General features: G+C 39.4%; 2 protein-coding genes across 5 annotated transcripts; both read left to right on the top strand.

Moving 5' to 3' along the window:
• The first annotated feature begins 696 nt into the window (after nt 1-696).
• rbm8a (RNA binding motif protein 8A) lies at nt 697-3,787 on the top strand. The gene is made up of 6 exons (XM_043262108.1): nt 697-817; nt 1,142-1,201; nt 1,281-1,358; nt 1,452-1,588; nt 3,081-3,217; nt 3,376-3,787. The coding sequence occupies exons 1-6, from the start codon at nt 751-753 to the stop codon at nt 3,419-3,421; spliced, it is 525 nt and encodes a 174-aa protein (XP_043118043.1). The 5' UTR covers nt 697-750; the 3' UTR covers nt 3,422-3,787.
• An 842-nt stretch (nt 3,788-4,629) lies between these two features.
• Nucleotides 4,630-26,994, top strand: otud7b (OTU deubiquitinase 7B). Of its 4 annotated transcripts, none has more exons than XM_043260889.1 (12): nt 4,630-4,832; nt 16,174-16,354; nt 16,906-17,076; nt 17,345-17,569; nt 18,119-18,220; nt 18,515-18,642; nt 19,126-19,232; nt 19,343-19,470; nt 19,776-19,925; nt 20,183-20,297; nt 21,305-21,383; nt 21,893-26,994. In XM_043260889.1, the coding sequence occupies exons 2-12, from the start codon at nt 16,270-16,272 to the stop codon at nt 23,345-23,347; spliced, it is 2,745 nt and encodes a 914-aa protein (XP_043116824.1). In that variant the 5' UTR covers nt 4,630-4,832; nt 16,174-16,269; the 3' UTR covers nt 23,348-26,994. The 4 variants fall into 4 exon arrangements, with proteins under 4 accessions (XP_043116824.1, XP_043116822.1, XP_043116823.1 ...); XM_043260887.1 differs by having other exon boundaries at nt 21,305-21,389; XM_043260888.1 differs by having other exon boundaries at nt 17,342-17,569.
• The last annotated feature ends 353 nt before the right edge of the window (nt 26,995-27,347 follow it).

Below are 27,347 nucleotides of genomic sequence, written 5' to 3'. Positions count from 1 at the left end.
CATTATATATATGCTTTGACCTACACGTCTACACTGTCCAGCTCAGCTGTTATTCTATCACAAACTGATTGGCTTTATCTAAGACTGCAGAGTGGTTGAGCGTCTACAAGCCAAGTAGTCCTGGTTATCTTGTCTCCATTTGCCTAATAAAGGGATTATTGGAGTACAACGTTAGAAACAAACACTGAACTTTACACTCGGATCATTTTGGGCCTTGTTTAAAGTAGATTTAGTTTTGTGGAGGTTATATCGAAATCAGAATTAGCTTTATTTGCCAAGGAATTTGCTGAGGCTTTTAGGAGCTCTACATGCATAGGCATACACACACTTACAAAATGACATAAGAACAGAAAACAATTATACAAGTAAGACTAAAGAATAAAATAATAATGTAGCAACATTTTTAGAATCGTGTCTAAATTGAAGTGACCTACAGCCTATCAGAGGTTGCAAGGAAAAGGGTACAGCATTTTACCATTTTTGAAAGTGAAAGACACTCATGCATGGTTTTATACAGCTCCCAAGCGGTTAAAGTTTGTTATATATATATATATATATATATATATATATATATTTTTTGGGTTGTGTAATTAGCGACCTTAGTATCTCCTCCAAAACAATAGATGGCGAAGTACTCGACCTGTACGTGACGCACAGAAGGTGAATAAGACGCGGCGTCGCGTTGAGTGTCCTGCGCATGCGCCCAGCCACACGCTCGCTCGCTCACTCACTCACTCGCAATCAGGCATCATGGCGGACGTACTGGATCTACATGAAGCGGGAGGTGAAGACTTTCCTATGGACGAGGATGGTGACGGTACAGTTCTTATTTATATTTAAACGGTGTACAGACAGTTTATTTATTTCACACAGCCGGTATTCACCCATTTATTAATGCTGAATGTATGTAATACTCGTGTTTATGTCCGGCGGGCCTAGTCCGCTTAGCGCGCCTGCTAATAGTTAGCTAATTCAAACGAATCGCGCGCTGTTGTGATTATGCTTTAGTTTGCTGCCCTGTTTTGGCTTTAGTTATTTAAGAACGTATTAATTGCTGTTTTTTTTATGTTCTCATGAAACAAATTTCACCCCGTACTTTTGAATGCACAGTAAGAGTGATTGTTTTCCTTTGACTTTACAGAGAGCATTCACAAGTTGAAAGAGAAAGCCAAGAAAAGGAAAGGTCGCGGGTTCGGGTCTGGTAAGTCACCTCGTTTCCAATCTTGTGTTTTGGAGGTTTAGTGTTAAGCGCTAATGTTGTTTGCTGCTTTGTTTGGCAGAGGAGGGAGCGAGGTCTAGAGTCAGAGAGGACTACGACACAGTCGAACAGGATGGAGATGAGCCTGGGCCTCAGAGATGTAAGTGACTCACAGAACTACATTGCATCTGAATTTTCTCACTTGACCTCGTGATAGAACTCGCAATTTTTAACATTTTTGGTGTCGTTGCAGCCGTTGAAGGATGGATTCTTTTTGTGACTGGTGTGCATGAGGAGGCGACGGAAGAGGACGTCCACGATAAGTTTGCAGAATACGGAGAGATTAAAAACCTGCATTTAAATTTGGACAGGAGAACCGGTTACCTTAAGGTTGGCTGGAAGTTTTTCCCTCTCCTATTCAGTGAAATGTCTGTAAATTAAAATTTGCATCATTTATTTTATTATTTTTACTTTTTTTATTCTTGTCTGTAAACGGCAACAAAAGTGCACTAGTCAACGTTTGAAGTGCATCCAAAAATTAGTTTGCAATGAGTTTTGAACAAAAGTTTTGATCCACTTCAAATAGTAACTGCTGTGCATTCACGCATCACACAGATCACATTAACGGAAAACGTTTTAATTTGGCGGTGATGAAAAAAATGTGAAGACCATTGGTGACTTTGACAGATTACGCTGAGAGTGATCTATTGCGATTGGAAAATAATTTCTGTAGTTTGAAACCTGAGACTTTTTCTCATAAGAAAAGCAACAAAGCTTAGTGTGTTGCAATTTATTCAATGGGAAGTGCCTATATGCTTTTCATCGACTGATAACAGCATCGAACAAAAGATTGATTGGCGTTTAAGTCATATTATGGTTCGTTACCTTCATTGTAGCTTCACTGCACAAATGCAGAAGCCAATATGCTATGTCTAAGTTATGATCAAAAAACATTTTACATCCCTGTTGGTCAAAATGACTGACAGTGTTAAAATGTAAAGCAGTAGTCAACATTTGAAGCGGATCAAAACCTTCCATCAAAGTTGTCCTAAAACCAAAACGCCTTTGTTTTTAAATATTTCATTATAATACCCATTTATTTTCTGTGGCGTAACTGTTCCTAAAATTACAGGTTTTTGTTGATGTTTCAAATTTGCTGTGGTTATATTGGCTCAGGAAGTTTTCTTGCATTCCGTATGCATTGCCTTACAAAGGTTTGCTAATCTTTCTCCCAATTAAAGGACTGAATTGTATCCCATACAACAGATACACCTGAATGGGCAGAATTTGTTCTGTCCACCAGATGGCAGTGTTTTAAATGAAACCTCATGAAAAGACCATGTGTTCAGATGGTGTTACACATGATATTGATGTTTTCTGGTTTTTCAGCACTCGACAATGTGTATTTTTCCATGAGAAGAGATTTTCTTTAGGTTAATGTATGGTTGTAGCACCACTGCTTTTTTTTTGCTTTTTTTTTTAATGCAGGGTTTATTATCTTTAATGTTTTCTGTTTAAGCACTTTCAATAAACTCAAGCCGTATAGACTGAAAAGGTAAATTTACTCAAGTAATTAGGTTATTCCCTTTATTAGGCATAAATGCATTTAATATTGAGTGTTATGTCAAAAATACAAAAACTGTCTGCCATAGAGAAACCAATTTTGGTCAATCGTCAAATTACTTATTTTTGCTAGCAGGTTTTTCTCGGGTCAAGCCGACGCACGTTACTGCATAAAATGTTGCGTTTGGTCTGTTTCAAGACAAAGAATGTGAGAGGCAGTTCTGGAACTAGGCAACCCAATGGAAAACCATCCCTTTTGTGGGTGTCGTGTGTTGTTTGAAACATTATCTTGGCAAATAAAGAGGCTTGTTTTTCATAGGGCTATGCGCTGGTGGAGTACGAGACCTATAAAGAAGCCCAGGCAGCGATGGAAGGGCTGAATGGCCAGGAACTGATGGGGCAACCTATCAGCGTTGACTGGTGCTTTGTAAGAGGACCTCCTAAGAGCAAGAGGAGGTGAGTCGGTTACTCATCCAGTTAAACTGCATTTATATACTCGCACCGTTTCACTCGCTCGCACAAATTTCATTTGTAGTGGATATCTGTCTTGTATTAAATTGAATGATATAGGTCGTAATACGACGTGACTAATGGATCGCTGTTCTTTCCTCTAGGGGCGGGAGAAGACGCAGCAGGAGCCCTGACAGGCGGCGACGTTGATTTTTCCCCAGTTCATGACTCCAGTGTCTGTTTCCCAGCCAGGCGGCATTGTTTTTCAAGACAGTTTGGAGTCAGATTGGAGTGTCTGTGTGTGTATCTCTTTAAATTGACGATTTTAGTGCTTTTGAGAGGGGGTGTCTTAATTGTTAGTTATTTGCAACTGTCTGAAGGTCTTTTGTTAAAGAATGGCAGATGCTGCCGAAGCATACATGTTGAAGCTGACGGTGTTTACACTGCAGATTTATGTACCTTTTTTTTTTTTTTTTTTGTACAAAGTGGCAGTACACTTAAATGCCATGTAATTCATACGTTGAAACCTGTTATGAGTAGTGATTTGTATATTTCCAATAAATTAATTTGGTTTGAGATCTTTGTTGGTTTCGTGCTTTGCCTTTGAGCCCATTCTGTTTATTGCTGTTAGGGTTTTTCTCAAATGAAGCAGTACCAAAATAGCGTAGATATAAGGTGAAGTATTCATTGGTTTTATTTTAGATTAACTCTTCTGTAATGTGAATTCTTGCAGTGACTTTAATCCATTGACCGTTTTTGGCGCCAAATAGTGTTATAATTTGAGTAATTCTAACCCTTTTTTTTAAATGTACTTTTTAGTATAAAAAAATAGGACCTAAAATGGCTTGATATTTAACTTTAAGTTGAATTTAAACAAATTATACAAATGTTTGGTAAGCATTTCTGGTTTTTGGGGAGGGGGGTTAATCAGAATTGGAGTGTACACTAGTCATATCTCTTTTAGGAAATATTTTTAGGCCAGTTTCCACTGAAATGATAGGCGTTAACTTATCGCAAAGGAAAAATAACTTCTGAGGTCATGCTGACAGAACGTGGAATTGACCAGGCAAGATGCTGATGACATTTTTCCAGCATCAGCAATTTGCACATGACTAAGGCGGTCCCCCTTAAATAAAATTGTTCCTTAGTGGGGTTTTTTTATTATTTTTTTTACTGTCACTCAGGTCCGATTTTCTTTCATAGGCTCTTCGAACTGATGCCCATCATGTACAATGTGGTTAACCAACCAGCGTGGAATACTGAGCTCCCACTCTCTCATCACATTTGCCCTTTTCTGCCCACAGGCGGAGCTTAAAGGGAAACTCCTACGGCCATTGGCTCACGCGTGTGCCTGTCAAACTCAACTCTCTCTCTAATTGGCCCAAACGTCCAGTTGAGGTTCCTTAGATGGGCGGATTTGTAGCGCCTTGGTTGACATTGTTGTTGTTGTGGGAGTAAGAATGTACTTAGTCGTCAAGTCTTTTTAAGACAAGAAGCCAGACGTGTTTTTGACATTTACACAAAGCTGAATAACACATTACCCCAGGAGGAAGTGATTTTCTGCGAAAGAAAGGCCCGGAGCGGGAGGAAATGAGAGAGAAATTCCGCGAGGCCGCTCGAGGTAAGCGCGCAACTGCATTAGCTTTAGCTGCGCGAGCCCGAAAACCCCTCACGAGCGTTTTGTAACGGAACCGGGTCGATTTACATCAGCGACCGAGTGTCGGCGATCAAAGCAAAGTGTCCGTTATTTCAGCTGTATCCACAGTTTGACGCCGGATCAGATGTTTTCTGTGGAAAACTGCGCGAAAGTACGTTAGAGCGTTAATAAGGGAAAGTTGGCCGTTAGGTCATGTTTTAGGCTGGACACTCTCTGAGGGGACGGTGAGAGAATGGTTGACCCTGCTGGAACTATATTAACTACCTCTCACAAACGATAAAAGTTCATTACAAGACTTATTAAATGCTCTCAGTTGAATATATCAACACTTAATCCCCAGTTTGTGGGCTAACGCAATATTTGTGCCCCAGCAACTTTGAGAGACACCCACTGTCCGCTAGCCGAGCAGCTAACTAACGTTAACCGGTCAAGCAATGACAGTCTGAAATCAGGACAAATTGTGTGTTTTTAAAGGTTTAGATGAGTAAAAAGTGAAAATGTGTTCTAGACTATTGAACACTTTTGAAGCTACCACCTGGCTGGCAGCCTATGGTTGTGGCCACTCCTTTCAGCCCACTGACCCTTCGTGCTTCACAGATATTTGGTTATCATATATGTATGTGTGTTTTACACTGTATATGCTGACCTGTTCATCATATTTGTTTGCCATATGTTGTTTAGACTATAGCTGATCATGTGGTGTTCAGTTTGTCATACTGTTTCCTTGAGTAGATTATATTCGTTGACCTGATCTGCATCCTTAGTTAACTTCATATGCCACTTCAACTAAAGATCATAATCTTGTAAAGAACAAAGGTATTTAATGAGAATAAGATTATGGCATATACAGGTGTAAGGTGCCGTTTTACTCGTATAGAAATAAATGGCAACCACTTTAGTCATTTAGAAAATCATATTTTATTCAATGTGGAACCGGTTGCCTGCCTATGGGCACTGCCATATCGACGTCATGTGTCACGCTATTGATAAAATCTCTCAATTAGCAGGCTAACACCGATTGAGAATAAACAGCGGGACATCAGTTGCCAAAATCAATAAAATAATTAATAAGAGTTTGCTAAATGCAAACAAAGTCATACTGATTGCATCTTTCAACCACCAAAGGACAGGTGAAATAAAAAAAATGCGCTTTTTTCAGTTCAAAAGTTGCATGTTTGTATCTAAAGAGTCAATTTTTGTACCTTAAAGGTAAATATTAGTACATAAAGCGTACATATTTGAACCTAAAGGTACCGCCCCAGTGACAGCTTTTATACCTTTATTTCTAAGAGTCTTAAACTGCAGTGTTTTTCAGTGACCCAAATCTGTATGCGAAATTGTAAGGAATTTATGTTAATAATGTACTTTATTCCACAACTCTTCTCCTCCTTTTCTCCTTCTGGTGGAACTTGACAGAGTTCTCAGATTGTGGGGCACTCATTACCGAACCCCGCTTAAAATGAAAGCTGTGGGCACTTGCTGCCATGGTTTGAATCCCTACAATGTGCGGGTACGGTTACACTCAGCCCTGAATTATTCAGCTCCGTATTTACAAGCTCTTTTGTCAGCTTGTTGTTTAGTGAAGGCAGCCACCCCTAAACATGAAAGTAGGACATGCAAACAAAGTCTTGGGGTTTTAGACCATTTGGGCTTGTTTTTCTCTTGTGTGGACCTTGAAAATAATAGCTAATCCTTCATAGTTTAAACACAGGCGGCTACGTCGGCCTTATTGTGATTTCGTGTTTGTTTTTGGGCATTCGCTTTTTTTCAGCATGTTCTACGACAAGTTATTTTTTTAAAGTAGAAATATTCCATGCAGTTACTAGATTATTATGAAGTCATGAACAATTACAGTGCAATTCGAGAAATGCTGTTTGACGTGGTTTTATATGCAGTTTAGCGTGTCACACCCCAGGACAGTTCAATAAGTGCTTATTTTACGTAGGTTTATGTTTGAAGCAGGATGTTTTAACACTTACTGTTCTGTGGCTCTGCTAACCCGTAATTGTCTGTTAGTCATGGTGAAGTTGATAGGCTTTTATGTTAATTCGGAGCGTAACTTATGTCACGTTTGTGTGTTGCTCTTGGGTTTAGGCTACAGCATAAACCGTTACACAACAAATGGGATGTTTTAGAGATGTTCCACTGTTTATTTCATCGTACAGTTGTTGTTTTATGGTTTGCAGTAAACAGGTTGAAAGTTACATGATCTTGGAGCTTTTTTCCTCGGACTCGTACTCTATTTCCAGCACACTTGAAACTGAAGAACAAGAGTGGACAGTGCTTTGGAGGTCTCAGCTCCATCGTTTGTTAGTCCACATGGTTATTAATGGTTTTTGGGAGCTTAACTTAAACGTAAAACAGTTCATGGAGTGTTAATGATGAAAACATGCTTAACAGTTCTGCTAATAAGCATGTTTAAGGGGGAATTGTTCAATAATCATTTCAGTTGATCTAGTTTTAAGCAGCGCATGCTTGTCAGTTGCCTAAAATGTTCACATGTTGTTTTTGTTTTCCTTTTCCTACCTACACGGTGATGGTAATTATTGAAAAGGAGTTTGACAAATAGCATGCAGGCATTGTGCATAACCGACCAATCGTGGCACGTGAGAATATTTGATGCGTTTCAGACACCTGAAAATCATGCTTATATTCAGAGCTTTACATCAGTCTGTTAAGTGTAATTCCCTGTTTTGTTTATTTATTTTGGAGAGCTAATTGTGAGCTGGGTGTCAGGTAAGAACCTGCAGGTGCTACTTGTTAATTATGAAAATTTAAGAGGTGTCCCCTCACCAGTGGGCCTGTGAACAGCTGGTGAATGAGAGCAGGTGGAGACCTCGTATCTCTTACAGTGTTAGCACTGAGCCAAAATGCTCCCACAACAATCATCGGCCCTGATAAACACTGACACCATATCAAATTGAAATGAGACCCTCAGAATTAGTCTTTTCGCTTCTTTGTATATAGAGGAAATATGTCTTCATTTGATACGAGCTACAATGCACCATCAGCATTGTGCCCTTGAGCGAAGCACTAGGTCGAGCAGTTTTTCTCCAGGTGAGCTGACCCTGGATAAAAGTGCTCACATTGTGTCAAGTCAAAGAGCATTCTCTCTAACTTGTCTAATGTTAGACTGTAGCTTTAAAATGCAGGTTGTCTCTTCCAAGGAACTAACTGTTCTCTTGGTTTCTCCAAAAGGCCGTGTGACGACAGCCAGTGCCCACGGTTTGATTCATTACTCTGGAGAGTCCCGCTAGCTGCATACCTCGCTGCCCCAGACCTATGTGTCAACTTCACCGCGTTCCTTAACAAACCGCTATTCTTCGGAGCATCACAGATTATACTGCGCAACGAAAGCAGAACCGCTAGTCCTAAACAGTGGTCACTGAGTCAAATAAACAATATCAGCCATGTAGCCGTCGGTTTACCCAAGCCACCAGCTCTGTGACTGTCATTGGGCCCAGTGCCTGGTGTGAAAGTGTGCTGATCACATGGCTCATTCCTCATGCCCTGAACATCAGTCTCGATCCAGAGCAGCCGTAATCCTATCCCAGAGAAGCTGAAGAGGAGTCTTTGGCCTGGGATGACATCACAGGGATTGACGTAAAGATGCCTGGCTGTCGAGTTTGCAGCACGTGGGTATTCACATGAGCTGTAGCTGCCTTAGGCTGTGGATAATTCATGTTGAGCTCCCTATAGTTTGCTGTGTGGTCCAAATGTCCCAATACATTCGTTTGCTAGGGAAGAAATATTTCTTTTTTTTATTCTCCCTGGTGAAAAGTCACTACTTGAATTGGTGGGTTCGGAGTGGCTCATTTAAACAACAAAGCACTTAAGCTTGACTTGCTTAAACATTTTATGCAGATTTTTGTTTCTTCGAATTTATTTACGGTCGTGGTAGATTTCTTTTGCTTGATGAAAGAAAGCAGCAGCATTATATAAAATCTCATTACGTACGTGCGCCTTTTTAAGAATGATGTGTAAATCAAAACACAAACCACACCCTACCACATTAATGCGGATTGCATAACAGCATCAGTGTAAATGCAACAACTCAAATTAATCATTCAAATAACAATAGCATCTTTTGTAGGAGCCGCAGCTAGTTTCCCATGGCACAGTGAGACTCGCACATTTTTCAAATGACAGAAGCTGTCCGACGTGATCGTGCACTTCAGACTATTCCTGCTCACATGGCTGTTTTTTTTTAAGGCGTGTTTTTTAAATTCAAATACATAAATTTGATACAGTCAGATGTGGATGGATGAGGGGAAACCCAAACCATGTACAGAGTACAGTATGAATTATTGTCCAGACATTGTTTAGTTTGGGTTGGCAAACTCGCCTTTGAAAACTTTGGAGGATTGTTTGCCAGGGTCAATGAAAACATGTTGTTATCTTGTATTTTTATCTCTTTATTTTTTGCAACACAGCAGTAGTCATGGCCATGATGCAGAATTGCCACTGAACTTTTTTTTTTCTCAGCATGTTTTCACAAATTTAGTTAAAAATCTGTGAGTTTTAATGGACTAAATGGAGTACTGCTCTCTTATTGGTAGCTGAAAGAGTCTGTTGAGGCAGATGTTGTGGGCTTACTGATAGGCTTATCTTTTAGTATTTGTATTGTAAGATATAAGTAGACTTCAGCAAACTCTGACTATTTTCCATGCAAACTCTTTAAGCTTTTTAAAGGTACTGTGCTCTGTAGATGTTCCAGCTCAGCATTTGTTAAAAACGTACAGTATATACACACTGAACTCAACGACCCTTCAGAGATCAAAACAAAGTTGCCGGTGACATCATTCTTATATCTTAATTATTTACTGTATTACTTTGTAGAGTGTAGCTGAAATACAGCATTACTTAATTGACTCCGTTTCACTGTAAAAAAAACCAAAAAAAACTCAGCCATATCAATAAAGTGCATTGTGTTCTGTGGTATTCATAGCGTGGGGGTTTGCCAGATTTCTTGCCCTCCTGTTTCCTCTCTCACTGCTGTCTGTTTTGCAGACTTTACTTTGTACTTTGTGCTGCTTTTTTTGGACTATGATTATATATAGCTATTTTTAGTAGTCAAGAACAGGCTTTTCTAAACTCGGCGCTTTGCTGATAAGAGCTCGAACGTGTACTGGGAGCTTTAGTCCAAAGATGTTAGTGTTACATTTACATTTGCAAGATGTCTCTCTCATCAGACTTTTGACCCACTTCCCAATATTAACATTTAAAACGGTTTAGTCATCAGCGTTTTGCCGTACCTGCCAGTGATGGGTGATTTGATTCTGATTTCCTTTGTGCTAGTCATGGCAGCTTTTATTTAGTAAATATAATTGAACAAATAAAAAAATAATCAACTTTTATTTAGTTATTTAGTCCATCAGGGAATAAAATGAAGATAACGTGGGGATGGGCAAGGCGAGATAAGGTAAAGCTTGAGCTCTCTGCACTGTAAAACATATTGATGGTACAAAAACAAATTACTTTTAATACCAGAGAAGGGAGGTGATGGAATATAGTGCCTATGCGTTCTCTTTAAAATGATTTATTTTGTCCCTCTTTATGACCAGGAAATGGCAAAGGCAATTGAACATATTGACTAGGAGTCACGTGGGACTGCATTTGGACTGTTTAGCACATTTGCTAAGTTGCAAATGGACAAATTAACAGTGATTTCCATGCTTTGGCTAAACAATTGGTTTGCTTTGCACTAATGACTTTTTAATGAGGGCTGGACAGGATGCTGAAGAGCATATATCTGTGGTGCAGTCCTTAAATTTCCCGGGAGTGTACCCATCTCCACCCAACCCCCTGAGACAGCCTTTGATTTCAGGCCTCGGTGTCTTATCTTTGCAAGGCCTGTCTCGGTGCAGGAGCGAGAGAGGGCGCAAACTGGGTTTTGAGAGCAAACCGGCTCTATCTCCTCTTCGCCGCATCACAGAGCCCTAGCAGTGATGTTACATAATAATACTATGCATCCCATGCCTAAATGGATTACACCAGAGTTTGCTAGGCTCATCAGATCATACAAGACTTCATTGGACTTTGTTTGATTCATGCATTGACAATAATTCATTTCACTCATGAAATTATACTTAATGCATTGCTGTAATTTGTATACACAAGAATGTGCATTTTTTTAGCAAGAAAATATGCAGGTCTTTTTTTAATGTATTGACAATGTATTATTATTGAAAAAATAATATTTATTTTTTTATTATTATTATTATTATTTATTTATTTAATTTTTTTCAACTTTGGGGGCAGAATCTTTACACTTTAAATATGTTCCTGTTGGCTGTTATTTTTGTTGCTTCTCTCAGCATTCAGTGAGAACAGAAAAATTACTCGACACTCAAATAGTCGTGTCGCACCTGGTCAGGACATGGTGTGAGAGTGACAAGCATGACTCAAGTTGTGATTGACAAGCAGCCTCTCCTGCTTTCAGTCTCAGCAGTGGTGGTTGCTTGATACCAGTTGGGCTCATTAATGCAGCTCTAAAACCACGGGGATCATTCATCCCATTACCCTTCCTCAGTGACTTCTGATGCATCTGTCAAGGAGGTCTGTTCCGAACCTTGGAAATCATTTTAGTTCAGAGTTTCTTCTCTCCAAATTGTATGTTTTTAGATCATGATCGTCTAACCGCTTAGTTAAGGTTTTGTGGGGGTTTTCCTGACATTACTAATTTGTAGAATGAGCAGGAGATGGCTGGTTAGTGTTTTATGTTGCTTGTTTATGCTGGTGTTTGTCACTAGTGAGTTAAGTCATTAGCTCTGCATGAGCAGACACCACCTGAAGAGAAACAGCGTCTATAACATATTCAGACAAAGCTCTTTAGTTGCTGACTCTGCTGTCATTAACTCCACAGTTGATTAATGATAGCAATATTTAAATTAGTTAAATGTTGCGATATGCAGAGAAAAAAAATTGATTTAGGATGTATGATGAAACAATGTCAACTCCAGAATTTGATAGTTTCACCAATAATTACAAAGAAACATCAAGTAATAGACTGAATTAAACATTGAATAAAATAGTATTTTCTTGTAAAACAAACTACTTTTATTTTCTGACTTTAGATATGTGTTTTTGTTAGCCTGCTTTTGGGGATAAAAGAAGTCAAATGTACTATGAGCAGTCATCAGAGACCACGGAAGAGCAGATAGTTGCCATAGAGAAAGCACGTTGTCGACTCAAACTACGTTTGACCACTGATGTGACTACTGTTCCTTGGTCATATTTATATTACCATGTATGTCATATATATTGAGAAGATCTGACAAGCAAATCAGGAGAGGCATGTCAAGTCTTGTTGCATGCACCAGGACTCAACTGTGGGGATTTTTTTCCCCGCTGTCCTGTTCAGTATTTCAGGCTAATATCACCTCCATGACGGCTATAAAATGGTGACGTTATTTCTATATGTGTGTTTCTATATAATCCCCAACTGCATAAACACATGCACATAATCATAAAACATAGCTGACAACGCGACACTAACCTGAGTGACAGTTTTGTTAAATGGCCAAGAACTTTCACTGACCCAGGGTGAGGGTGTTCTTTTATAGGGGTGCAAAGGTTACCAGCATTTGTGTTATTTCCATAAACTGATGCAAATCTTTGTTATTAGTTTAACCTGTACACAATCGCAGTCATCAGTCATATAGGTTATAGGGCTAGAGTCAGTGCACAGAGCAGGCACAACCGCGTTGACCTCTGCTTGTGTGTCTCTGTTCCAATGATCCTGCTATCTTAAAGCACCCACGTGTTGGCAGCAATGCACGTTATGTAACGGACAAAAGCCCGGCTAGCCAATGCAGAAAAATCTGTTGGGTGCTGTCTGTTTACAGTCCATCACCTAGGTGTCTCTGGCAAAACCAGAACACCATAATGATGCTACAAATGTGACGTTGAGAGATCATCCAAATTGCCTATAAACTGACTCCGTAAAACTTGCTAGTAATCATTTGTTAGTTTCTCCCGCAATAACCTGACATGTTAAAGGAATAGTTCACACAAAGTAAAAATTAGCTAAAACGTTTGCTCGCCATCAGGCGAACCAAGACCTTGATGAGTTCTCATTAGGAACAGATTTGGAGACATTTAGCATTGCATCACTAGCTCACTAATGGATTTTCTGCGGTGAATGGGTGCCGTCAGAATGAGAGTCCAAACAGCTGATTTAAAAACATCACAATAATCCACAAGCAATTCACACAAGTTCAGTTCATCAGTTAACGTCTTTCTAAATGGTCATATGTTGATGACGATCAATTATTTTAGCATATTAATGCAATATGTTTAAGGTCAAAAAACATTTTCTACATGCTAAAGTTTGTTACTTCTCTCTGCCTCTGCTTTCTAAACGTCTTGATGTTTTACAAAGCTCATCAATTTGAAAAGCAGGGAGTGTTATGATTGTCCAAATACATCAAGTGTGGCCCTTGCCATATTTGGTAAAACAAAAACACAAAACCGAGGCGTCTTTCTTTGCATAAACATTTGGGTGGAGTTATGCTAATCTTCCTATACAGTGACTTAGGTATGTGGGGCCGTGTTTAAATGAGGTGTTTTAGGAAGGTGTGAGTCTTAACATTTATAAAGTATATCTATTTGGGTTTGAGACTTTAGTCTTTGCAACTTTATATGCATCATATATGGGCCCTTTAAGTGAAGAGCTGCATGTTTGTAATAAATAAATCCATCAAAACATTTTAGATTTAAACTGTCACTTCTGGCCAAAATTTGTGGGCAAAAAGTGAAAGTATCTGTTTTCTCACTTCAAAATCCATAGGCATATTTGTTTGTCCTTGTCCTTGTCCTAGGGTCTTAGACCTCTGGAACTGCTGCTCTGTTGTGTTTATTTATGTTATAGAAGAGGCTGACTCACTTTAGCTAATGTTATGAAAGATGTCAGGTGAGCGTGAAGCAAGTTAGATGCTACTGAGTCATTCAAGGCTTTATTTAGTTCTTCATATTTCCTTTGAACTTTGACAGGAACTGTTTTGAGTCACTAATCTTATTTCCACCCAGTGGATTAGTCTGATTAGCAGCTCTGGGCAGAAGCTCTTCACATGCCTAGAAATCATCAGATGGAGATGTTTAATCATGTTCTAGATTCTACAGATTCTATTGTTTTTGTTGTTGGTCTTTCTCTAGTCGAACTTCTATAGCTGCCAAACAAAGTCAAAATGAGAGAGAAAGCAGCTCCCTCTCTGAAAAGGCCCTTTATGTCCATCAGTGGCACTGTGAGCCGCCTACCTTTTTGTTGGGTGTAGAGGTGGGGAGGGCCCAGTAAGGAATCATGAGTCATGGGCATTATGTTGAAAAAGTTTGAGTCAGAGCTTACAGGGAGGTGACAGCAGCGCTGACAGGACGTACCATTACAGCAGGGAGGGGGAGATTTAAACTTGGGAACTTTCGACTGCAGAATGGCATCATCTTTACGTGATGTCTCTGTTAGTTAGCAAACCTGTAAAGTGTAATCGGCAGCAATGAATCACTATTTAACACATCAGAGGATTTACACTGACACCTTTGTTTGAGTTGATTTGCATTTGCCTGCTAAGGAAGATGTAATTGGCCCTTTAATTTGATCTGTCATCCATAAAGCTTTGTTGTCTAATCTCGTTTCAGCAGCCATTTGAAATGCTTTACGACTGAGCAGCTCGGCCTGAATAAGGTGCTGTGGTAGGGCTGCGAAAAACGCGATAGCTTGTTAAAAGTTGCGATTATTTGATATGCGCAATATGAAATCAATAAAAATTTGAATTAAACTTTTAAAAACTGAAAATGATTTAACGATCTTGTTATATCTAAGATATCTACTGGTTGTCTGTTTCTGTATTAATGTAATAGAAAAAGCTTATTTGTTGGTTAATTGGTGTGTATATATAATTTTTTTTTTTTTATGGACATTGTAATTTTTTTTGTTGTTGCTTTTTTTCTGACTTTGCAAAGTGGCATTTGAAAAACAGCACAAGTGAAAGTATTACGATATTTCTCTATGTGAGGCATATACTTGGTCAATAATAGGTACATTAGCAGCAATTTGGAACAAATATAATTACATATAATGGACAAATGTGTAATTGGTGTTCTGTTGCAGTATTTTGTGTCCAATGTATTCGTTGCTCTTTGCATCACCATAAACAGAACTTTGTGAATTTATAAAAATCATTGACTTATTACAGGTTTTTGAGAGATGCATCTTGGCTTTTAATACATTATTGATTTTATTTTTTTTCCTCAGTAATTTTAATAAGAGGTACTGATACGTCAGTGGTATTGTTTAGCTCCTCCGGTGCTTTTCTGTGCAGGCATCTCAGCTGACCACCACTTTGTGTCAGGGAACATTTGGAAATGCTTTTGATTTTATTCAGCCTTCAAGTCATGTTGGAATGAATGTATTTTATGAGATGCTTGCACATGAATGGTACTTTTTGTGAATACTGTCTTTAGTCTGTGTGTGTTTTGTGTGCTGTTGATGAGGAATGACTTAAGCTTACTAGAAAATAGTACTCATTTAGCCAGTTTACGAGGCGGCAGACTTGCGTGACAAAACTACATTTTCCATCATTATCTATGTATCATTCTTGATCTGACGCAGTGAAAGCATCAATTACACACGTAATTTGTTCTTCTTTGTGTAGAAAGGCTTCCTGTCTTGCATAAAATACAAAAGAGAGACATAAACAAAACTGCTAACACAACAATTTTATTAATTGACTAGTATGACTAGTAAATTCCACAACGATTTAAGAGTCAAGTTCTAAAACATTGTTTAAAGCTATGCTAATTGGTTAGGTTAGTTCAAACAGCTTTGAAAACATTTGTTACGTTATCTCTTTAATGCCCCTTTTGATACATTTTTTGTTTCCTTGTTCACCCCAAACTTTTATGTGTATGTTGCAAAAATAAAAAATAAAATTATTATGAATGGTGCAGTCAGCAGAAAAAAGAAATTGTTGAGCCCTGTTTTTTTTTTTTGTGTGTGTGCGCGGGTGTTTTGGGTTTTTTTTTTTTTCCCTCAATATGTCATTGAATTACTTTTTATTTTACAGCTATTGAAATAATACAATTTGGGAAATGTGCCTAAAACAGCACTATCATAGTAGCCATCTTTCTAATGAATTGCAAATTCTCTGTAATGCAAACTGAAGTGTTCGGCTGAGCTCCACTGCAGAGGTCACAGGAAAGACATGTGACTGCTGGAGTCAACAGATCTCTGGTAATGTGCACCAATATGATGCACAGAGCCAAAGCTTAAACATGGCCTCACTGTCTGTTTTCTTCTCTTGCTCTTTAGGTGTGGCTGAAACAGTCCTACTGCTGTGAGGGAGAATTGATCTCCTGTCTTTTCTCTCTCCTGATGTCCCCTTCTGCACTGTAAATTCATGATCACATGACTTTGGATATGGACGCAGTCCTGTCCGACTTTGTCCGTTCTACTGGAGCTGAACCCGGACTGGCCAGAGACCTGCTGGAGGGTGAGCCAAAACCATCCTCTTCTCCATCGCCTCCTCTGATTTTTGAATATAGATATAGATATGCAGTTTTATTTTATTTATTTTTATTTTATTTTTAACTAACTAGATACTTTGTTTCGTTATGATTAATGTATGTAACCTTTCTTGATTTACAAAACTACATTGTAAAATTATTATGTTTACCATTCTCACTAATTCCGTTTGGGTGAGCTATGTAGAGTTCAATATAGCATCTACCCTGACTAAGGTCTTTATGATTAAGTGATGTACAGAAGAGCAAAAAAGCATCTATATGAATGTGTGCAGTAAAGCCTTAACAAACCAGGACATGTTGCCTAGCAACACTGCAGATAAGAGAATGAGTTAAAATATGTATAGTTCTGCAGTATGCATGCTTGCCAGTCGGTACTGACCAGTATTTGCACAATCAACTGCAGCGGAATGTGTCATTGAACTTTGTTTGCGATTACTGGTTAATATTTAAACTAACTAACTAAAACTATGAACTCTCATTTTTCTTGCACGATTAATGAACTTTACTTTCTCCGTAGGAAAGAACTGGGACCTCTCGGCTGCGCTCAGTGACTTTGAACAGCTGAGACAAGTGCATGCTGGGAACCTCTCGTGCACCTTTGCTGAGGAGAGAGAGTATCCCTCCTTTGAAAAGGAGATCGCTCGGACGGGACGGCCTCTCTTGCATCGGCAAGATGAGGTTGTTCAAGGTACGAAAAGCACTAGAAGGCCTGTCTGCACGGCCTGACCTTAATTCACAAATGTGCTTCGTAACTTTTGTAAATGATTTACACTGAAATGACATCATATGTAACTGTCATAATCGAAGACTCACCCACTCTCACCTGACTAACGTTGTTTTCGATTTGAAGGGAGTGGAGGGCTGATAAGAATAGGTCGACCGGATAATAGCTTACTAGTGTCTAGTTTTATATTCTCCAGTATACGCAGTAATCTGAACATGTATCATGGCAGCAGCAACGGAGAAGCGACTGTCGAGGGGAATCTCTCACGCCAGCTCCACCATCGTCTCCCTGGCCCGCTCACACGTGTCCAGTACGGGCGGCAGCAACGAGCCACTTCTGGACACTCCACTCTGCACCTTCCAGTTGCCTGACCTCACTGTCTACAGGGACGAGTTCCGCGGCTTCATCGAGAGAGACCTCATTGAGCAGTCCATGATGGTGGCCTTGGAGCATGCTGGTTAGTTATTTCATTTCAAGAATCTCTCCTCTGACAGCTGAACCAAATATTTTGATATTATGAGTTTTATGGTCAGATGTTTCTAATATAATGTTTCGGTTAGCTACTTTATTCTCTGCTGTCTACATAAGCACCCTGACTAAAATGTAACATTATAAGTGACTAAGTTGAAATGGCGTACATAGCATGTTGAGCTTCACTAGTTTTTAGCATTTAATAATCTTAAAGATACACGGCGCACAAAATAATGTATAAAATATTTTAGACTAGATTTTACTTGGTCCACTGTTGCCCTTCTAGTGTTACCTATGTAGGTAGCTCACTAGTTCTTGAAAAATACAGGCTGTTTCCGCAATCATATACTGAGTAAGAGTTGATAATTCTTTTTAAGTGATCACTTTGTGATTTGAAAGAAAAAGTGCTTTTTAACTGTTTTACGAATACAGTGAATACTTCTGTTTAAATAGTAATTTTTGCTTACTATATTAGAAGGAAATATTTGATTTACATTTGTTTTTTTGCCTTTTTTTTTTTTTTCTTTTCTAATAGGACGGTTGAACTGGTGGACTCGTTTGGGGACTGGCAGTCAGAGTTTATTACCTCTGGCTACTAGTGGTGATGGGAACTGTCTGTTACATGCTGCTTCACTGGGTAAGTGTTCAAGTTTACATTTTGTATGGAAGCGTTTAGAAAAGGTTTTGTACACATTTATTCTACCTTACAGGTTTCCAAAAGTTTCTTGGTGTTACACATAGCTTGAAGTTTGTAGGTCAAAAAAGCATTATATTTTCTGTTAATTAATGTGTTTATTGGATTGTTTTGTTTCTGTATAATAACTTATGTCCAGAGCAACAATAAAAGGACTGCATACTTGCCTAGAAAGCACTGGCAGATATAACCTTAAGATATTAATGCAGTAATTGTTGAAAACCATTTATTATGTAGGTATGTGGGGTTTTCATGATCGAGACCTAATGCTGCGGAAGTCTCTCTATGCACTGATGGATCATGGGCAGGAGAGGGAGGCTTTAAAACGAAGGTGGAGATGGCAACAAACCATGCAGAACAAAGAGGTTAAGACCACTTTATCTTTTGGTTTATTGTTTTTGACAAAAATTTAAATAAACAATTGAACGAATAAACCAAAAATGAGAGCAAAGACATTCATAAAGCTGACTGTTGTTTATTTACAATCTTATATTTATCAAAGAGTTCTGAAAAAAGTTTCTATAAAAATATTAAGCGGCACAGTTGATTTTCAACATTAATATTAATAAGAAATGTTACTTAAGCAACAAATCAGCATGTTAGAATGAAAGGACCATGTAACACTGAACACTGGAATAATGATGCTAAAAATTCAGCTTTGTTCATACTTCAGAATACGTTTTTACTGGGGGTTTTTTGATTAAAAACAAATGCAACTTTAAAAAATATATAAATAAAAAAGGAAAGGTCCTATCCCCAAACTTTTGAACAGTAGTGTAATAAGGAAAATCTGCACAAAGTTGTTCTCTGTTTCAGTCTAATGTTTGTGTGTGTGGGTTTGTGCGCAGTCGGGACTGGTTTACACAGAGGAAGAATGGCAGAAAGAGTGGAATGAGTTGTTGAAGCTGGCATCCAGTGAACCCAGAATACACTACAGCACTAACGGCAGCAACGGGTGTGTTGATTTACAACTGATTTTATTAATTTATTTTTTACATTTGAAAGTTATAAACAGGTTTTCTGGAGTGTTTTGCTCATGCTATGAGTGTGTTTTGTGTCCCGCAGTGCCGAGTCACAGGAGGAGCCGGTGTACGAGAGCCTGGAGGAGTTTCATGTGTTCGTTCTTGCTCATGTCCTCCGCAGGCCGATAGTGGTGGTGGCTGACACCATGCTACGGGACTCTGGGGGAGAAGGTGAATAAGCACAGAATATAAATTTTTGGATAAACAGTTTCTTAAATGAGGGGACTTTGAAACACTTTGAGGTACTCTTAACGTTTACAACTCAGAAAGCCTTCCTTGTCTATTGAAATCAAGTTGTAAAAAGGTAGAATTCTTAATGGTTATATAGCAACCATGAACGTATTAGTATGAATATAACTGTAGGGGAGAAATGCAGTGGCACAAAAGTGTTGACTATGCCCCTCGTAAATAATGCATTTTCCAATTGTCCTCTCATGTTCCATAAGCAAAGCTTATCATATTTGTCTGTTGTTTAGCTTTTGCACCAATTCCATTTGGAGGGATTTACCTGCCCCTCGAAGTACCAGCCAACAAGTGCCACCGCTCCCCTCTCGTTCTGGCATATGACCAGGCCCATTTCTCTGCCCTGGTCTCAATGGAGCAGAAAGACAGTTCCAAAGAACAAGGTGAGTAGTGGTTTATGTGTAGCAAATCTGTTTGCAGTGTTCTGTTCTTACCTGATAAACCAGTTTTTCAAAACAAGACAGAACAAAATCTGCAATAGTTTATTTTTTCCAGAAAAACACTTTAATCCATCTTCTTTCTACAAAGGCCTTTGGGACTGTAGTCTTTCAGTTCGTCTGAAAACTGTATTGTGCCAAATTCTAAATGAGTAGGGAAGTCGTGAAATTCATTACCTTTTGTTTGGTTAAAACCTCCACAGTAGTGATTCCTCTGACGGACTCAGATCATAAGATGCTGCCTTTGCACTTTGCTGTGGATCCTGGAGAAGAGTGGGAATGGGGCAAAGATGACAACGATAATGTGATGCTGGCAAGGTATTTGCATTTGCGATCTGAATTAAATGTAACAATGTGGTTTTAAGATTTTGGTTTTAAGATGCAATTTATTTATTTATTTTTTATTACGTTCTCTTCTCAACTATTAGTTGTACAATCCTTTGTGGCAAGTGTGCCACCTAGTTTACTGAATAAAAAAAGGCCCGTGCTTATGCACATAATTACGCTCAATTGACTGCATTTTTGACATGCTGTCAGTTACCACAGACAATAATTCAGACAAAGAAAAGCAAGCATAAATTGTTTAAAGCAAAAACCTTACATTTTAAATCTAGAGCGAGACATTCTGGGGAGTTTTATAACAAAAACGCATAGCTCATTATTTGTTAAAATTATATGAGTTATTTCTCCATGCGTGTTTATACAATCTGAGGAATGAGTCAAAATAATTTCTTGTAGTAATCAACAGCATGTCACAAATGCCATCCATAGATTTTCACTTGTTTTAAACTTGGAACATTCCTGTAATTGCTGTGTGTTGTGCATATACCAAATTTCCTCTTGATAATGTTTTCAAAGTATTCTGGCTATTTTGGCTATGTAGTGCAAAATGACTCAGCTCTGACTTATTTACAGCAGAGTTTAGTGATGTCTGACCATAATGACGGCATTAGCCCTGTGGAGCCTGCTGGGACTGGGCGCTGTTGGCCAACACGCAAGATTAGCAACTCTCATTCTTTAATGCAGATTATCACTAAATGCTTGCTATGAATGGAACACGGAGAAGCTCAAAAATAGCTTAGGGTTGCATCTGTAGTTCCTCTTATTATCGCAGCTTTCAAATTTATCACTACATGAAATGGTGTTTTAAAATAATTTACTTGTTTAATACCTCAGCACATCTTTCTTGTGACTTTTTCCTACTTTTTATATATATATATATATATATTAAATAATATAATTTTTTTTTTTTTAAATCAAAGGCATTTAAAGTGACACTTAAAAGTGAATATCAGCGTTCTCACCTGTCTCTTGTTTGGTTTCAGTGTAACCTTATCTCTGGAGGCCAAACTCCATCTGCTACATAGCTACATGACTGTCACCTGGCTTCCTCTTCCCTGTGAGGTACAGGTGAGCTTCTTGCTTTGTTCGACACGCTAAGAACAATTTAACTGGTTAAGTGTAAACTATCAGCCAGAAACCTTTGGTATATTTGCTCTGGTAACAACAACAAAAGAAGTACACCCAAAGCATTTTTATTTCTAACTTTTAAAAGGTTTATGTCTATAGGATGGTATAAATATGTTTTTAAGCTACTCTCATGATGTAAAAGTCTTACAAAAATAAAACAAAACTGGCATAGAGTGTTTTGTGGTCACTTCTCATTTCCATGGTTTTTAAATATAAACTTGTCTGGAAAAGAACTATTATGTAATGATATATATATATATATATATATATATATATATATATATATACATTTTATTCAAGGTAGTTAAGATTGGCATTTGTTTTTTGATTTATTGAAGAATTCTTTTTGACCTTGACCTTGCAGATTTTGTGGTGTAGCATGTATAAAAAATGTTTTTTGTTTTTTTTTTTTTTTTTTTTTTTTTTTAAATTTGCATTCACAGCAGGCCCCATTGGCCCAGCCAGAGTCACCTACAGCATCTGCAGGAGAGGATGCCCGCACACCTCCAGACTCCGGAGAGTCCGATAAGGAGTCCGTCAGCAGCAGTTCCAATGGCAATGGAGACAGCAGCACTACTGGAACCAGTGGCACAACAGGCAAAACAAGTGGTGGATCTTCCAGCTCCTCTAGTTCATCCAGTAACAGTTCAGCAGGGACAACTGGCACACTTGGAAAGGAGAAGGGGAAGAAAGACAAAGAAAAGGATAAGGACAAGAAACGTGCAGACTCCGTTGCCAACAAGCTGGGTAGCTTTGGCAAGAGCTTGGGCAGTAAGCTGAAAAAGAATGTGGGAGGCCTGATGCCTGGGAAGAATACAAGTGGAACTGGATCCAAACAGGACGGTCAAGAGAAGAAGAAAGGTTCTCTGAGAGGTCGTAAGGGCAGTAAGGACAGCTCTCCCTCTATTCAAACAGGCTCTGAGGACTCTGGGAAAGGTTCACCCTCCTCAACCAGCGAGCGACAAAATGGAACCTATTCTTCTGAAGGCGACCCTTTTAAGTACAGCTCGGATGTGAAAGTGAGTCTAAGCATCCTCCGATCCGCTATGCAAGGCGAAAGGAAGTACATCTTCGCTGCGCTACTCACTACAAGCAACCGGCAGCCGTTTCAGGAGGAAATGATCCAGCGCTACCTGGTTGATGCCGAGGAGCGCTTCCGTGCCGAACAGGAACAGAGAAGGGAAGCTGAACGGAAAGCGGCAGGAGGTCTTGCAACCACTGCTGGGTCCCAACTAAAAAAGGACGGGCCTGAGCTGGGTTACAGAAGTTTTGAAAGCAAGGAGGAAGTCACTGATAACTCACCTCCTACTTTTAATGCTTTGAAGTCGTCGTCTTTCAGCCCAGTGATGTACTCTGGTGTGGTTCCAATCCCCAGGCCCACCTTCATTGACCATTCTCCTACCCCACTCACGCAGCATCTCCATATGCATGGTTATTTGGATACGCGGCGGCAGCTGGCAGGAGGTTCTCCGTCATCTTACCCAGGACTACCATCCTATGCTACCTTGCCCCGGCACTGCCCCCTTGCACAGGGCCCGCCCCATACCCAGTACCACCCTCCCTCCACCAGCTTGGGTAGCCCATCCCGTATCATTAGCCCTTGTCTGACGACTTTTCCCCAAGATCATGACCCAATCGATTACCCAACCGAACCTGCTGGAGGTTACACAAATGGCTTGCGGGACTCACGTTTCACTTTGGACAGTCGCAATGGGCCAATGCCCGTGAGGCATTACTCTTTAGGCAGTGCGGGTGGCCTTGCCAACCTGCAGTCCAGCAAATGCCGAACGCCTACGTGCAATTACTACGGCCACCCTGAGACAGGCAATTACTGCTCGTACTGCTATAGAGAGGAGCTGAAGAGACGGGAAACGGAGCCGGCCATACACAGATTTTGAATGGACAATCTCTGTCCCTATAGGACTCATTGGAGACCGCCGTGTGAGCCACATCATATCCTGTTTGCGTGGATCTTGCTTCAAGACATGAGTTCGGCCTTTCTGAACCAGGTTGCTAAGACTCGGCGTCCGCAATGAATGGCCATTGTGGGAATAGGACTGCTGTTGTTACATTTGCTGTGGCTCATAGGCAGGAGCTTTAAGCTCCACCCACATTTGCTTGACGTGGTCATATTCTTTCCTGTCTCCTTGTCTCCTCCTAGTGGCGAGAATGTAGAGCACAGGCAATAGACATCGGAGCACAATGTGCTACGCTGCATTTCACGAACACTCCGCATACCCCAAAATACACGTTAAGCACAACCAGAAAATGCGTATTTATATCAGCTGCGTTTGTATACATAATAATAATAATAGACATTTCATGTAGGATTTCAGCTGCAGTCAATGTAAGATTTGCCATATTGCAAGTGTAAGGCAAAACTACACTGTTAACTTCAAATGAGTGTTATCTGTATTGGCCCAATGCTACAATAATTGAACTTGCACCCCTTTGGAAGCCATACCCGACTGGCTTGAATTCGGTGAAATGGTGCTTTCTCGCTTTTAAGATGTTCAACTTATGGAGCTGAACCTTGATAGCCAAAGGTTTTGCTTTGGGTCTTTACATGTCCATATTTTAAAATTCACAGTTCTTTATGTTCGACCAAGTGTTTCTACAACATTTAAAAGTGCAAAACCTTTAAAATTATCGCAAAAATGAAATTAAAACCAGATGTCATTTTTCGAAAATGGTACACCATGCGGAAGAGTTACGTTAATAAATGAGTTCTAGGTACTCACAGGTCAAAGGGGGCTAATGTTGAAACAATTTCTGACGCCTTCAAATGTTACCGGCTTAAACGTTAATGATCGATCGCCCCCAGAGCAGTCACTGCACCAAAATCAAGCACTTTTCTAACGTCCCGAGGTTGCGCGTGTGGGTTTCAGGCAGACAATGAATAGACTGTTATGTTGCTGTGCTTCTAGTCTGGCATTTCTCTCCGTTCTGGAGGGAGAACTGCGGAGGTCAGGGTTCGGCTGTAGGTGCCACTGTTGTGCACAAGCTCACTTGTTTCCTAGTTGCCTTTTCAGTCTTATTTCAGGGGGATTGTTGAACTGAATTTCTACTTTCTGTTTGGTTTTGGATTCACAGTGCTTGATATTTGTGGACGCTAGCAGATCTCTCAGTATCTCAATTACATGATGCATGGTGCATCGACATCAAAATCTTATTACGCTGTTGACTGACATAAAAGCCAGCTAGTCGTACAATTCAGCCAGAAACAAAAATACTGTTATTAACTCAGCCTTACATGTCATTCCAATCCTGTATGATTTGCAAATACAAAAGTAGATTGTTCTTTTCCAGACAATGGAAGTAAATGCAGACCGATCACTTAATGTGAGTAACGGACCAGAAGTCATTATTCACAGAAAGTCTTCCGCTCCATCTCGCCTATACTGACAGATTTGACGCCAGTGATGACAAACGCCTTTTGGTTCGTGTGTCTTAACTGAGCACAGCGAGCCAATGTGGATGTGCGAACGATATTTTCAGAGCTTACGCTGGAGGGCAAAACTAGCATACATCACTTTTTTTTCGGTTTTCTCTGAAAACCAGTCTGTTACATGTCACATGTACATGTTTACTAATTTTGCTCTGTTAAAATATTTAGTTACAGCATTTCGACTCTTTCACTTTCGTTGTGTGGAAAAGAGCAGTCTGAGCGTTCTGCCAGAAAGTCATGCAGGTTCAGAACGACGCGAGGGTGAGGAAATGACGAGTGAATATCCCTTTACCCTGTCTTTGCTCACGTGAAACGGGCTCTATAGTACTGTAAGAGGATGTTGCTGCTGTGATCGCGTTCATTTGATGTGGGTAAGTGTTAGTGTTCTGATGGTAGATGTAGAGTTGGTGTTGTAGTCGCAGCGAACCCACTACCGCTTCTCAAACACCCGATACAGATGTAATCAGTCGTATGCAAATAATTGTGTAACTGTGTCAGCTCAAGGCCACAATGTTCCTACATTTGCATTACTGGTTTGCACAATTACATATATGCTAGGTTAATATCCTAACAAAATTTTAGCTTACCTCTTCATCTGGTATCTCCCGTGCGTTTGAAGCTGCACATTCTCGGTTTAGATTCATTTACGTTTAAAGCACTAAATTGTCTAGCATCACTGACAGAGTGATGTTTTGCAGCAGAGGGTTGCTGGTTTTGTTTTTCACCCAAAGACAGCGAGACATGCCATTCACCCTTTTAACCAAAAGATGGCACACTTGTTTAGGTTTCCACCTTTGTGGAAATCGACGCATCCCTACCGACCTTTTGAGACCGATTGCTCACGTTTTCATAGTGTAAATAAGGGAAGAAGAGTATGCTGCTGCTGCTGCTGCTTTTATTTAAATATAAATTGGAATTGACAGATTTTACAATTTTTATTTTATTTCTGTCTTACGTAAGGCATACTCCGTTTACCCAGATTTCCACTCCAAGTCGCGAAACAGGAATTCAGCGTGTGAGCTTGTGTCTGTGTGTGCGTGCGTCGTCTGGTGATTTGTGCTTTTGCAAACCTATTGCAGCTTAAGGCACAAAACATGAGGGAATTGTCAGCGCAATGACAACTACTCTCTAGTTGGAGTTCATGTTCTCCTTCCAATGTACTCGTCGCTTGCGTTTAACGGATCCGGTTATTTAACGAACGGAAAGCTCATTCAGCCACCCCGAGCGTTGGACTTCAATAAGAGCGCAAACATTTTTGTATTATGAAATAAAACTGTTGTATAAATACGTTCGAGTTATTTTTGTAAATCAAGCGCAGTTTTACAGTGTTTTTTAAAGATACGAATGTATGCTGTAGGACCGTACCCCGATTGGTGGTGGAGTCAGTATTCTGGAGCGTACGACGATGGCTGACAAGAGAAGCCTCTTAAGTCCAAGTGTTTCTTGTGAACAAACTAATTTCTCCATCAGTGATCTGACAAGGTATGATTTGAAAATATATATTTGTAGTAAGATTTTTCAAAGAGTTTGGGATGTTTAGTTCTGAAACTAGGATGTTCTTTCTTACGTGGCTAGTTGTCAAACAGACGGGCCTCCTGAAGATTCCTAATTTTATTTCTATTTTAAAAGAAAATGATACTTAATCGGATTTTGAGTACATTTTTTTTTTTTTTTTTTTTTTTTTAACTGTGGCGGTGGAGTTCACCACCGTTGGTTTTCACACACTAAATTCTCTTATTTAATACAGTGGGCTTTGTTTTGTTATGATGTAGCTTACTATTTTTATATGGTATGTTTTCATGGATGTGACAGAGCTACAGTCGACAGCATTCTCGAATTTGCATGAGACTGAAACTGTTGCATGTACAGAACTGGCAGATGCAATTTATCTAATCATATTTGTGCATTACTTCTGGCTAATTGGGCAATTGTGTTTGTTTTCAGCCATTTTTACCTTTCTCCTTGTTTGAGAGGTGACCCCAGGCTGTGTGACAGTGCAATCTAGGTGGAAAGAACATCTGATTTTTATGTTAGTTTTATTTTATTTTTTTCTTTTCTTTTTTGCACCGTTTTAATAAAATTCTCATTGTATTTAAACAGTTGTTGGTATTGTTTTTTATTTTGCACCCTCATTCTCAACATTTATACGGAGGTCTTTATGATATCAGATATTTTGTATTTTTACTGTGACTCAAGCTTTCAGCTGCATATATAAGGTTATTCCCGCAGTTAAGGAAACCTGAGAATTTGACAATTTTAGTGGGAATTAAAGAAATAGTTGAGCCAAATATGAGCATTTGCTCATCCTCAGATTTTGAAGAATTTAGCGTTACATCACTTGCTCACCAATGGATGCTCTGCAGTGAATGGGTGCCGTCAGAATGAGAGTCCTGTCTAGAGACCATAAGATAATGTCTTGTGACGTGAACAACTTAGAGTGAGTGCATTTT

This window comes from Puntigrus tetrazona, chromosome 16 (assembly GCF_018831695.1).
Source record: "Puntigrus tetrazona isolate hp1 chromosome 16, ASM1883169v1, whole genome shotgun sequence".
NCBI lineage: Eukaryota > Metazoa > Chordata > Actinopteri > Cypriniformes > Cyprinidae > Puntigrus > Puntigrus tetrazona.
Note: the sequence above shows the minus strand (reverse complement) of the source record. Positions and strands in the feature narration are given on the sequence as shown.